This window comes from Sinocyclocheilus anshuiensis, unplaced genomic scaffold (genome assembly GCF_001515605.1).
Source record: "Sinocyclocheilus anshuiensis isolate Anshui unplaced genomic scaffold, SAMN03320099.WGS_v1.1 scaffold1070, whole genome shotgun sequence".
Classification (NCBI taxonomy): domain Eukaryota; kingdom Metazoa; phylum Chordata; class Actinopteri; order Cypriniformes; family Cyprinidae; genus Sinocyclocheilus; species Sinocyclocheilus anshuiensis.
The window spans coordinates 96,709-111,860 of record NW_015539881.1 but is presented as its reverse complement, the minus strand read 5'-3'; the positions used below and the strand labels follow the sequence as shown (position 1 = coordinate 111,860).

The following is a 15,152-nucleotide window of genomic DNA, read 5'->3' as shown; positions in this document are numbered from 1 at the left end:
ATTGAGAACCGCTGCTTTTGAACATTGATTTTGAAACCTGTGAATCCATTAGAATCGTTAGAAGACAGAATCGAGATTCATATATGAACAGATTTTTACGTGCACCTCTAGTTTTCTCTTCCTCTTCTCTAAAGCAGCGCAGCGTGGCCTCGCCCCCTTTGCTGCCTTTTCCGGGGGGGTGGGTTTTATCTGGGTTTGTGATGTCACGAACCCGGGAAGTAACTTCTTGTAGTCCCTACCAGCCGTTTTTGTAGGCATTAAACTGCAAGAATTTTAAAAGACGATATCTCCGTTTGCATTGAACTTTCAGCTTCGTAACTTTGCAGATATTGTTTATGGTCAAACAGCAACATTACACACTAACTAACGTTAAAAAAGTGAAATCGCAATGAACCACCCCTTTCATAAAAAATGTCATTAATATTTTTGAGTTATTTCATAACGGGTAAAAAGGCACTTGAGGGCATGCTAATGATTATATACAATGGCAAGAATAAGTTTAACACTTTGAAAATGTTTTTTTCTTTCTTTTGTATTTAGTGCTGAATTTCAGCATTTTTTGCTTATAAAATTTTTTATTTAATTTTTTTTAAAATTAAAGACAAACAACCTGATTAATTAACTAACACATATTTAAAAAAAAAAAAATATATATATTCAAGACTTTAAGTGATCGATAACAGAACAGGCTGGAAAAAAGTAAGTGAAACTCTGTGTTATGACTTCTCCAAAAGCCAAAAGTCAAGCTAAGTCAGTTAATGAAACTGGAAGTGTGGGCTGCACAGGTGCCCTGCTCTTTAAATAAAGCTACTGACAAATCTGGTCTTCTTAAAGATGGTTTAGTGTGAACCTTGCCTTGATCCAAATAGCTTAAAATACATCAGAGAGATACACAAAGATGGGAAAGGCTATGGGAAGCATTGCTAAAGACCTGGGTGCTCAATAATCCCACACTAAAAGACCATGTCTACAAATGTAGAAATTCTGGACTGTTGCTACAGCAAAAGACCCCCTGAAAACTCTTCAATTTGCAGAAGACTTTTTTCATTTGTCTACTATCAGAAAGACGGTGAAGAATGCTGTTCAAGACAAAAAAATAGAAAGCCAAAAAAAAAAAAATATATATATATACACTACCGCTCAAAAGTTTGGGATCAGTAAGACTTGTAATGTTTTTTAAAGAAGTCTCTTCTGTTCATCAAGGCTGCATTTATTTGATCAAAAATACAGAAAAAACAGTAATCTTGCAAAATGTTATTACAATGTAAAATAAAATGGCTGCATATCCTTTAAAATATAATTTATTTCTGTGATGCAAAGCTGAATTTCCATCAGCCATTACATTACGCCAGTATAAAGTGTCACATGATTCTTGAGAAATCATTCTAATATGCTGATTTATTATTAGAATTATCAATGTTGGCAACAGTTGTGCTGCCAAATATTTTTTTTTGGAAACTGCGATACTTTTTCAGGATTCTTCGATGAATAAAAAGTTAAAAAGAACAGCATTTATTAAAAATATAAACATGATCCTTCAGAAATCATTCTAATATGCTGATTTATTATTAGAATTATCAATGTTGGCAACAGTTGTGCTGCCAAATATTTTTTTTTGGAAACTGCGATACTTTTTCAGGATTCTTCGATGAATAAAAAGTTAAAAAGAACAGCATTTATTAAAAATATAAATATTTTCTAACTATATAAATCTTTGCTATCACTTCTTAACAATTTAACACATCCTTGCTGAATAAGATTTTTTAATTTCTTTCAAAAAAGAAAGAATAAAAGTTTACTGACCCCAAACTTTTTAACTGTTGTGTATATTGTTAGAAAATATAAAAATTTTAAATAAATGCTCTTCTTTTTAACTTTTTATTCATCAAAGAATCCTGAAAAAAGTATCACAGGTTCCAAAAAAATATTAAGCAGCACAACAGTTTCCAACACTGATAATAAATCAGCATATTATAATGATTTCTTAAGGATCATGTGACACTAAAGACTGGAGTAATGGCTGATGGAAATTCAGCTTTGCAGCACATAAATAAATTATATTATAAAGTATATTAAAATAGAAACCATTATTTTATATTGTAATAACATTTTGCAAGATTTCTTTTTTTTTTCTGTATTTTTGATCAAATAAATGCAGCCTTGATGAGCAGAAGAGACTTCTTTAAAAAACATTACAAGTCTTACTGATCCCAAACTTTTGAGTGGTAGTGTATATATATAGAGGCATGGTCTCACATGTTTGCCCAAGACCACATGGACATTCCACAACACTTCTGGGAAAATGTCCCGTGGGCAGCTTAGACAAAAGTTAAACTTTTTGTAAAAAATGCACAATGATTTGTTTAGAGGAAAAAGTGCCTCAACCCCGCAACTCCAAAACCTCTTCCCAACTGTGAAGAATGTTGGACGGAGTATCATGGTTTCACACTGCTTTGCTGCACGAGGGTCACTTATGTGGCGGGCCTAGCAGGGAGATGCAGGGAAAGCTGAAGCTACCACACCAATCCCCCAATGGGTTATGGCCATGCACCACCACCCACAGAATCAAGAAAGAGCTATCAATCTGTCAGTCCTTTCCGTGTCCAGACTGGGTGAGGTTTCCAGTGTTGAGTCAAATTAAGATGCAGGCTCCACTCCTGGTGCCTTTCCGTCAATTCCTTTAAATTTAATCTTTGCAACCATACTCCATTTGAAACCCAAAGACTAATGGTTCCTACATGTTATTCACGTCAGCACTAATGATCACTAAAAATAACATTAAAGAGGTGTGTGAACTTGCAAGTTCGATGTCAGACACTGTAATATGCTCTGGTCCCCTCCCTGCTTACCGTGGTGATGAGATACATAGCAGACTGTCATCACTCAATGGCTGGATGTCTAAGTGGTGCCCGCAGAATAACATAGGTTTCACAGACAATTTGGATGAGTTTTTGGGGCAGACCTGACCTGTTTGTTTTCCTGTTTGACACTGTAAATCTGCTTTGACACAATCAGTATTGCATAAAGCGCTATATAATTGTTTTCCTGGTGCTCGTGTTCTCGATGTTGCTGCGCAGGTACCCACAATTATACTGTCTGAAATTAATAAATTAACAAAAATTATTTCTAAAGCTTGGACTCCTAAACATTAGATCACTCACAGCTAAGGCGGTTATTGTAAACAAAATGATCACAGATAATAGTTTTGATGTACTCTGCCTTACTGAAACTTGGCTTAAACCTAATAATTATTTTGGTCTAAATGAGTCTACTCCTCCAGGCTACTGTTATAAGCATGAGCCCCGTCTCATTGGTCGTGGCGGCGGTGTCGCAACAATATATAGAGATATTCTTAATGTTACTCAGAAAACAGGACACAGGTTTAACTCATTTGAAGTGCTTGTGCTAAATATTATGCTTACAGATAGAAGAAAAAAAATCCCTGCTATCTTTCATTTTGGCTAACGTGTATAGACCTCCAGGGCCCTATGTTGATTTTCTAAAAGATTTAGCAGATTTTCTCTCAGAACTACTGCACTGTAAAAAATCCAATTAACAAAATGTTGGAAGGGCAAAACTATTTAAGTTGAGCTAATTTTAATGCTTGGGCTTAGTTGAGAGGACATATTATATTAAGTCTAAACAAATATATTTGAAAAACATTGAACGAATGGTTATTTTCAATTCCAGTCAACAATTAGCTATGCTAATGTTGACTAAACTAATAAAAACTAATCCAGCCAACACTGAGATCTTTCTGCACGTGCACGAGCCTGAGTGACTTCACGGGAGAAACAGCGCCATCTTGTCAAGTTCACGAGTCAGGTAAGTGCAACTAAATAAATGTTATTTTTTTGACTACATTTATCGACAAAAACATACAGCATATCCAATGTTTTGAGTGGATATTTAGAAGTGTTTTATAAGTCGTGTGTCCGAAGTAAAATGAATATTTAGGCTATGTTAAATATATGTCAAGTTCACGTGTCAGGTATGTTAAGTGTAACTGAATTTGTACTTAGACTGAATTTATCAATACTTGTATATTTAAAAAAAGGTGTAAACGTATTATTTAAAATGTATGTATTTATACACAAACGTACAACATACATAAAAACATCGAATAAGCGTTGTATGAATATGTCTGAGGGAAATTAGCTGTTTAAGTGAAGGGAACATGGTCTTTCTTCTTGTTTAATCCATAAAACACTTAATGTCAAAAGCTGTGTACTATAATGAATTTTAGGTTTAATTTTGGCGTGTTGTATATTTTTGTGTTTCCGTGATGTTAAAAGATATGAAGAGATTGCGCGGTCTCTCTCTTTATATGCCAATGCTTACTACGACGAAACGTGTAATGTAAACCGCAGTAACGTTAATACGCTTATTTGAAGTTAACATGGGCATGCTGAATGGGTTTTTGCGTGTGCAAACTTTTGCAATTGTCCCGTGAAGTTAAAAGTCGACATTAAACGTGACTAACAACCAGGCTCTTTACCCACAATTATACTGTCTGAAATGAATAAATTAACAAAAATGATTTCTAAAGCTTGGACTCCTAAACATTAGATCACTCACAGCTAAGGCGGTTATTGTAAACAAAATGATCACACATAATGGTTTTGATATACTCTAAGATTAAATCTAATGATTATTTTGGTGTAAATGAGTCTACACCTCCAGAATCAGGGCTCGCAAAATCGCTAGCCCGACGTCCCGGGGCTATTGTGTTTTCCAGTCGGGCTATCAAAATGTATCACTGCCCTGCCCGACGGGCTATCTTGAATAGTGATATAAAATCCCTTCCTTAAAGGTGCAATAGGTGATTGTCTTCAGAAACATTTTTTGTTATGCTGGTTGAAAGTCTCTTCACATCTCCATAGCAATCATTAAGTTAAGTGGTCTAAATGTATTTATCTGTATTTATATATTCTGTGGAAGGCGTAGGACCAAGAAATGTTCGTCCAATCAAAATGGACGAACATAAATATACTAATCATTGCATCTAAACCAACAACATGTTTACTAGATCCCACACTAAACTATCGAAAGAGTTGTTACCTAAAGCAGAAGAGCCTCTTCTCAATATTATTAATTCATCTCTATCTCTAGGTTATGTTCCAAAACCATTTAAGACGGCAGTTATTAAGCCTCTCTGCAACTTGATCCAAATGAATTGGCAAATTACAGACCCATTTCAAGTCTTCCGTTTGTCTAAAATATTAGAAAAAGTTGTGTCCACTCAATTGTACTCCTTCCTGCAAAAAAAAATGATATCTATGAAAAATTTCAGTCAGGATTCAGGCCTCATCATAGCACAGAAACTGTGCTTGTTAAAATTACAAATAACTTACTTCTAGCTTCTGACCAAGGATGTGTCTCAATACTAGTTTTACTTGATCTTAGTGCTGCTTTCGACAAGATAGACCACGACATACTCTTAGGCCGACTACAAAATTACACTGGTATTCAGGGACAGGCATTACGGTGGTTTAGATCGTACTGAGCTGACGTTACCATTTTGTCTACTTAAAATGGTGAAAAATCCAAGTTAACATCAGTAAATTATGGGGAGCTGCAAGGATCTGTGTTAGGCCCTCTGTTATTTTCAATATACATGCTGCCTTTTGGCAACATTATTAGAAAACATGGAATTAGTTTCCACTGCTATGCCGATGATACTCAGTTATATATTTCATCACGACCAGATGAAATTTCTAAACTATCCACATTGACAGAACGTGTTAAAGATATAAAACAATGGATGACCAGTAATTTTCTTCTAATAAATTCAGACAAGACTGAGGTATTACTTATTGGACCAAAAACGAAGTTGAACCAACGTCATGAAAAGTGACATATATGTGTTAATTCAGAGTGCTGATTGGCTGCTGTGGCTGGAGATTAAAAACAGCCTTCTTCCACCTCAGAAACATTGCTAAGCTACGGAACGTGTTATCTGTTTCTGATGCAGAAAAGCTAGTTCATACATTCATGACCTCTCGACTAGATTACTGTAATGTACTAGCTGGTTGCCCAGCATCATCAATAAACAAGCTACAGTTAGTCCAAAATGCAGCTGCTAGAGTTCTTACCAGGTCAAAAAATATGATCCTATTACCCCCAATTTTATCATCGCTACACTGGTTACCTATTAAGTTCCGTATTGATTTCAAAATATTGCTACTGACCTATAAGGCACTAAATGGTTTAGCTCCTGTATGTTTAACTGATATTCTTATGCCCTACAATCCATCACGCTCTCTAAGGTCACAAAACTCTGGACTTTTAGTAGCACCTAGGATATCTAAGTCCACTAAAGGAGGGAGATCATTTTCCCATCTGGCTCCTAAACTCTGGTATAGTCTTCCTGATAATGTCCAGGGCTCAAACACACTTTCTCTGTTTAAATCTAGATTAAAGACATCTCTTCAGCCAAGCATTCGCATAATGAATCTCAATCTCACCCTTGTTCCCAGTTAGATCAGATAAAAGTCACAAACATATTTTTTGCTTGAAACGTTATGAACAGCAGCTACGCTAATTCTTTTCTGTTTCTACCTCGGGATGCACATCTCGAGGTAACTAGAGATTATGCGCGAATCCAGCCTCATAGAAAGACTTCAGATGACCCAACACCTTTGAAGAGATGATGCTGACCCCTGCGAGGACCCCAGACAACGCCAACTTGAATCGACATGCACAGCTGCCAAAATTTCTCTATATTGTAATAATTATAATCACACATGTAATAATCGCTTCAATTAGCTTCTGCCTAAAATGTTAGCTAGCTGTATGATTCCATTATCTTGAACTGTTAATTTGTGAAATAAACATTCACTTCTGCTTTGATACATGAATTTTCTGTAAAGCTGCTTTGAAACAATGTGTATTGTGAAAAGCACTATACAAATACATTTTAATTGAATTGAATATAAATAAAGGTGACTCAACTTGACATGATGCCTAGTGGGTCAGCATTGTTTATGGTCGGAACTACAGTATCTGATCGTCTTAGAACCTCCTTCTTATAAGGTGTACCAAGACATTTTACAGGAGAATGTCAGGAGTTAATGAGCTTCAGAGAGGCTGGGTGATGCAACACGACAAGGACCCAAATCACACAAGTAATACCAAATAAAGAGTGGCTGAATTATGCTGTGGCATAACATAAATAGGGCTGTGCTATCAAGTAGGGCTGCACAATTAATCGTGGACAAATTAAAAATTTTAGTTTAAATTTAACATTATAATAATACATTTTTAATTTTTTTTAAAAGAAGAAACCAATGAGTCATGATTTGTCATGAGTGAAATCCAGATATTTTTAAAAGGCTCACAAACGTATTCTTGCCACCTTATGCACAACCACACATACCTTACTGCCTACATATATTGTTAAAACGAAACAGCTTTTGACAAAAACAATTCTTCAACAATAATGAAATTCACATAAAATGTTCTAAAAGCAAAGAACAGTTTATGTATGGGCTGAAGTGTCAGTTCAGTGTCCTTTATTTATATTAGGCTTAACATTAACCATGGGAGAAGCAAGTGATCCAATTTCTGTTAAAACATTTGTAACAATTAGTATATTGGGATAATATTTAATATTTCCACCATTCACACCATTTATTAATGAACCTATCAATGGTACTATCCCTAGAGAATAGATTTTGCGCTGTACTTACCAAACCTTTAGACTTGTGCATCCAGCGGAGATGTGGCTTAGTGCTGTCACATGGTTCCATGATAATCTGTTTATCCTGAGGAGCGAAACAGGAAGTGTTCTGTCGAAGCATCCTTAACCAGGTGTAGCTGAAGTGCTGACTCTGCGAGGCATGAGAAAACAGAAACAGTTTTTATGATGCAGTGTTTTTAAAATGAAAGATTATACAGCAAAATTGAATATCCACATGAATAAAACATATGATTTGGATTTACCTTATTTGTGTGATCACATTTATCAAATAATAAAACGTCATTGTGAAATACCAAACATTTTCTGGTTCCAACATTGAAAATCTGAAGAAAAAAAAAAAAAAATACACTTTAGTTTAGTTTAGTTTAACTTTATTGTCTGTCCAGATTTCCTGAACAGAAATTAATCTTTGACACTGGCATAGAAAATACATCCTAACAAATAATACTATACATTCATATATCACATAAAAAAAAAAAAAAATTATAATAATACAATATATATGTATGCCCACACATATGCATACACATGTGTACACACACCTACCCAGAAAGATACCTCATGATAATACCTCAATTAAGAATGAGGTTTGTTTATGAATGAGGTTATGTTTGTAAGATTAGTAACATAGGAGAATTAGGTGTATTCAGTGAATAAATTATCTTTTTGGAGTGATAGTGGTATAAAGTTTTTTTTTCTTCCTACCAGTCCTTCTGCTTTTACCAGAGGGGCATCCAGATCTGGGTAGACATTCTCCAAGTACCATTTAAAGCTTTTACACTCAAGTTTTTTTCTCAGCTCAATCTGATCTGTCAGATTTCCGATCTCAGTCACACTTTTGTCCAGCAGGTGGTGGTAACCATGGCCATAAAACAGCTCTTTATAGACATCCAGCCACACCTCTGCAACCCTGGCCAAGTTTCTTTCGACTGTCTTCACACGGTTTTTGGGGAACTTGTAAGGGTTATCACCACGGAAGATGTGGCCGACACGTGAACAGGGGATGATTTCAATCTCGCCACCACACATCCAGATCTACAGCACAAATAACACATTACCTGCTGCCATTGGGGAACAATTATTTCAGACTCATATCAAATGTATTTTTTTTATTTAAGGTCCATAAACTAACAAAAAGCTGAGACATTATTATGTTGTATGTAATGGTGCCTATGTATGTAATGCTCAAAATGCATGTAAGCTTGATTTACTGAAGGGAAGCTTAAAAGTGGTCTGCTTTTGACTCATTAACTCTCACATTCCATCCTAACACTGCGTGTATATTAAAAGTTAAAATGTCTGAACATTTGGCTTATTTACCTTGAAAGAGATTTCCATGTTTTCCCCACCCCAGACATCCAGGCCTGGGTCATATGCCCCCAGCTCATAGAAATAGCTCTTGTCCATAGAGAAAAGACCCCCTGCCATAACAGGACACCTGTGCAAGAAAAGAAAAACAACAACACACTGTCACCTTTAACTTTAGACATTTAGCAGACGCTTTTATCCAAAGCGACTTACAAATTAGGACAATGGAAGCAATCAAAATCAACAAAAGAGCAATGATATACAAGTGCTATACCAAGTCTCAGTTAGCTTAATGCAGTACACGTAGCAAGTTTTTTTTTTTTAAATCATATAATAAATAAAAAGAAAATAGATAGAATACAAAAAGATTAGAGAAGCAAGTGTTAGGTTTTTTTTTTTTTTTAATAAAACAAGCAGTTAGTAAATAAATAGAGTGCAAGTCTAAAAGGGGCAAGTTTTAGATTTAGATTTGTACTAATTTAGATTTGTATTTTTTTTATTATTATTATTATTTTTTTACATATTTACAACATAAATGCAGTATAACCTATAATTAGAACTAACATTATACTGAAACTACTATATATAGTATTTTCGATAGTTAATTTGTTAGTGTGCATTAAACATGCTTAAACATGAATACCAATTATACAGTCACACAATAATGATGTTCCATTCATGTTTGTTCCATGTCTTGAACACTGGGGCAGACCAGGCTAAAAATTGAACTTTTAAACCTTTTGTCATCCTAACAACAAACAGAACGCTGCATAATGGAGTGCAGCATATCAGTGCAAATATTTCAAATACTGGGGGAGACAATTTGGCCATTTCTAATTATTGTGATCAATGTCAATGTCTATGGTGGTTACGGCCCTGGTTTGTTATAAGAATCAGTTGTTCACAGTACTTTTTTTGTTTGTTTGTTTGTTTCACTGTAAGCTTTCTGAAGACCCCTATTGTTTTTTTTTTTCGTTTTTTTTGGTAAATTGACTATATTAAACTATCAAACTATATTAAAGTAACATGAATATATCATATAGTGAACCTATTGAACAATTTACACATTTTAATCTATGAGAACTAAAAATATTTATTTTCCTGTGTCTCTCTCCGGTGGACAATGTTAGTATTACGGCCTTCATCTCTGTCATTCCTATTGATATAAAATGGTTGATATTTTAGAAACTGCTGTTACCCTCTGAGCAAATTCATGAAATTTAACAGATGTCCTCAACAGTTGTCCATGTGTAAGCTTTGTGAACTTTGGACACTGCATTCACAACATAACGCGATTCACAAGATTTGTGGCGACACAAATATATTGGCCTATATGTCTGCAACATCAGTAACATTTTATAATAAGTTTCCATTTGTTAACATTAATTAACTACATCAGTTAACATTAACTCACAATGAAAAATACTTGCAAAGCATTTATTAATCTCTAATACATTTATTTTATTAATCTTTACTAATACATTATTAAAATCCAAAGTTTTATCTGTGCATATTAATTATTGGATCTGATCTAACATGAACTAACAATGAACAGTTGTACTTTTAATTAATGTTAACAAAGATTAATAAATACTGTAACAAATGTATTGCTCATTGTTAGTTAATATTAGTTAATGTATTAATTATCATTAACTAATTAACCTTTTTATAAAGTGTTACCAAATTATCAACATTGTTTTGATTGTCAGGGGCATCTCAAGATGGTGAATACTCAATTTTGTTTGAAAAATTATTTTTTCAAATAACTCAAAATGGTGGAAAACTTCACACATAAATAAATAAATGCATGAATAACTGATTCAGAGGCACTGAAGGAATTGGAAGAGAGATTAATTTTGATTTTAACCATTATAGTTCCAGAGTTATTAGCAAAAACACACATACGGAATAACCTCGTGGTCGATTCTCACCAAATTTAATAAACACATTAAAGCAATAATTCACCCAAAAATGAAAATTTGCTAAAAATTGACAGGCCATCTAAGATGTAGATGAGTTTGATTCTTCATCGGAACAGATTTGGAGAAATTTAGCATTATATCCCTTGCTCACCAATGGATCCTCTGCAGTGAATGGGTGCCGTCAGAATGAGAGTTCAAATAGCTGATAAAAACATCACAATAATCCACAAGTAATCGACACGACTCCAGTCCATCAATTAATGTCTTGTGAAGTGAAAAGCAGTGTGTTTGTAAAAAAACATAGATATTTTAAATTATGAATTACGAATAGAGTACTCGTATTTTAGCCTGATGCAATGCAAGGGTTTGAAGTTAAAAACATCTTGATTTATTTGTTTATCACAACCCACATCTTTTCACTTCACTAGATGTCAATTGATGGACTGGAGTCATGCCAATTACTTGTGGATTATTATGATGCTTTTATCAGCTGTTTGGACTGACGGCACCCATTTACTGGAGAGGATACATTAGTGAACAAGTGATGCAATGCTTTAATTTGTTCTGATGAAGAACAAGACATTATGCATTGCCTGTAAATTTTCAGCATTTTTCCTTTAACCTGCCAAATTTCGCGATGGTCCGCCATTCAGATATAATGTTATAAGGTGCTCAGTTTTGATTGGCTGCTGATGGCGACATTTGTTTGCTTATCCAAATAAAATTGGAAAAACTTATTGCCAGCACCATCCCTAGCTGCTGTGTCCAGAATTGAGTGAAGACTGGTGCTTGGACCCCTAATGATTTGTTGTTTTTCTTTTAGCTTAATAAAAGTCGAGCTCAGTTGACAAAATCAAGGAGAAATAATAATCTGATTTGCTGTCATTTGTGGGGAAACTTAATGTTTAACAACTCTTTCTGTTGACATACAGATTTTAATGGAAGATAATACAACTTGTGAATGACTGTGTTTGTAATGAATCGGGTGATTCAGTAAAACCCTCTAAAATATAAAACACTTGTTGTCTTTGTTACCTGTAAAAAGTACAACTAAACTAATCAAAGAACAAATCTTAACAAATAAATAAACATAATTTTGGTGTCTGAGTCACTGCGATCACAAACCTCATCATTATGGTACAAATTTGAAAGATGTCCTTAATATTATACATAAAATTACAAGAGACAGCAAATCTGATAGGCCAACTTGCAATGAATATATATTGTGTGTGCCATTTCGTTGATGTTAACCTGATGGGGTCTGAATCCTTGACCTGGTTCTTTCTAATATATTCCTGAGGTAGCGCACTCCAGCCAAACACCAGCGGCCATCTGAAAATGCCTCTTTGGAAGTTATCAACAAGCATGTAACTGCGTAGACAAAAAAATAAATGAATACATTGTAGTGCATGAATTTTAACAGTTCAGTGCAGTGGAGGAATGATACATTGGAAGGGATATTGAGTCTCATAGGGACATGGATATGTGCTACGGTAATGTAGCACCATAGTATACTTTGTGCCTTGTACAAAATGGGGAGCATAATATTTATTTAAATGCATGACTGAATATACTTCATTACCTCATGTCCTTATCACTGATGACCTCAATAACAGGACAGACCACTTTTTTGCGGTCCAGGTAAATTCTTTCTAACAGTGGCTCCAGCCACCCCACATTACACTCAACGTGAGAATCCAGGAATGTCAACACTTCACCTGCAGATAAAACAACATCAGCTAAAACAACCAATAAGGCCAAACACTGTTTATAATAGAAATAACAGAAATGTCTATGCTATGTATTCCAAACAGATTAAGCACAGATCTATGAACTGAAGCTTTGCCACTAAACTGAACTGAATTGAAAGTGAGTGTACAGTACCTGTAGCAGCAGAGGCCCCTGCTATCCTGGCTCTGATTAGGCCTTGTCTCTCTTTCAGACGGATGATTCGTACTTTAGGGAACTGAGACATATAAACATCCAACTGTTCCTTCAGGTAGTCTAGAGGAGAAACAAAAATCCAGAAATGTGAGGACTAACATACCTTCAAAAATTCTTCTTCAAATTGGAGGTACTTTTCTCTCTTTTATGACAATTTTAAAAGCAAAAATGCTTGAAAAATTATTTTCTTTAGATTTTAAAGATCACAATATAATACCTTTTTACTTTAATTGTATTTTATTTATCTTATCCCACCATTTATCTTATTTTATTAAAAAATCCACTGTTCAGACTTTTTAACTTCCCTTTTGAAATAAATGTATAGTAAAATCAAGAAACGTCTACTGTACTTTATTTTTAATTCATTAGGTGTACAATTTATTTTTACAACAATTAACTGAGGCTCCAACAACCACACAAATTTACTCATTTAAAAATCTATTTTTTTCATATTTGGTATCAGAGGTGCTTTCTTTATCACGCTGACAGCATACTACATACTGTCAAATTATAGTATTTTAAAAACACTTCTCACAACATTTGTGCTATGTTCCATTCGATTAATTTGATTTAGCTGTGTTTGAATGCAAGAATGCATTCAATGTACATTTCAAATTCCCCTAATCACACATTATAACAAAATTCTCTTGAAGAATGAATGATGACATCCACACTTATATTTTTATTTTAGGATTTGTGATGTGTTGTCATAAATTAAGCAAGTACAGTTTGAAAAAGATTTACTTTTCAGAATTTCAAATGAGCAAAGGAGTACCTTAGAATGAACTACCTACTGTATGGATATCTGTGAAACCTAAGCTTGTTTTGGACCATGTTTACCCCTGTATTTAGTGCTGCTCACTTGTAAGTTTGGATCAACCAAAATGGATTTCAATACTATGTGTAAAGCTTTTAACTTATGCTTTTAACTATTAGATGAATCCTGTCAATGAACTCACTTGATTCAAATAATTTCTTTAAAATGTGAGCAAATTCCTCAAACCTTTGGTTAGGGCTGGATGATATGGCCAAAATGTATATCACGATACATTTCTTAATTTCGTTCGATACGATATAATGCCGATATCGATATGAACACTATTAAAAAAAGCCTCGTAATAACTGCCAAGAACGCCCACAACAGATGTCTGTCTAACAAACTTATGAAAAATGAACTTGGCAAGTCTATGACACTTCATATAAAACCATATAATATTTTAGAAAAAAAACCCAGCACAAATAAATTAATGTTCAACTTTTATTTGTATTTAGCCTTCATACAAACAAGAAATGTGAAATCACTGTCAAATAATCGTCTCAGACTCACCTTATTAATTATTAATATCTTTAACATACTATAGGCTAACATACACTACCAGTCAAAAGTTTTTGAACAGTAAGATTTTTAATGTTTTTAAAGAATTCTCTTCTGCTCACCAAGCCTGCATTTATTTGATCCAAAATACAGCAGTAACATTTTGAAATATTTTTGCTATTTAAAATATCTATTTTCTATTTGAAAATATTTTAAAATGCAATTTATTCCTGTGATTTCAAAGCTATATTTTTTAGCTTCATTACTCCAGTCACATGATCCTTCAGAAATCATTCTAATATTCTGACTTGCTGCTTAAAAATAATGTATTATGTTGAAAACAGCTGAGTAGATTTTTTTTCAGGGTTCTTTGATGAATAGAAAGTTCAGAAGAACAGCATTTATCTGAAATATAAATCTTTTGTAACATTATAAATGTCTTTATCATCACTTTTGATCAATTTAAAGCATCCTTGCTAAATAAAAGTATTAATTTCTATAATTTCTCCCCCCCCCAAAAAAAAGAAAGAAAGAAAAAATAAATCATACTGACTCCAAGCTTTTGAATGGAATAGTGTATAATATTACAAAAGCTTTTTATTTCAGATAAATGCTGATCATTGGATCTTTCTATTAATCAAAGAATCCTGAAAAAAAAAAGTACTCAACTGTTTTAAATATTCTTAAAAAAAAAAAAAACATTAAAAAGCTTACTGTTCAAAAACGTTTTAATGGTAGTGTAGGCTGATTATTCTTATAGGTTGAAACAAATGTGCTTTAGTCAGTATAAAGAGTATGAAAAATGCTCTGAGTTGCTGCACAAAAAAAAAGAGCTACAACAAAAACATGTTGCTGGAGACGGGCTTATTGAAAATGCAAACTGATTGTCTGCCAGCAGGAGGCGCTGTGAGAACGGTGGAACTAACGGTTTCTCCAGTAATGGATGTAATCAAAGCAGCTC

General features: G+C 34.0%; 1 protein-coding gene across 1 annotated transcript in view; it reads right to left on the bottom strand.

Annotated features, from left to right (window-relative positions):
* Window positions 1-15,152, bottom strand: part of LOC107685425 (polypeptide N-acetylgalactosaminyltransferase 5-like) — a 22,030-nt gene that overhangs the window by 2,765 nt on the left and 4,113 nt on the right. The window contains exons 3-9 of the mRNA XM_016481996.1: window positions 12,817-12,936; window positions 12,515-12,650; window positions 12,184-12,303; window positions 9,023-9,140; window positions 8,408-8,737; window positions 7,945-8,025; window positions 7,692-7,832 (exon numbers count right to left, since the gene is read on the bottom strand). Coding sequence (XP_016337482.1) covers window positions 7,692-7,832; window positions 7,945-8,025; window positions 8,408-8,737; window positions 9,023-9,140; window positions 12,184-12,303; window positions 12,515-12,650; window positions 12,817-12,936 — 1,046 coding nt within the window. The remainder of the gene's footprint in view (window positions 1-7,691; window positions 7,833-7,944; window positions 8,026-8,407; window positions 8,738-9,022; window positions 9,141-12,183; window positions 12,304-12,514; window positions 12,651-12,816; window positions 12,937-15,152) is intronic.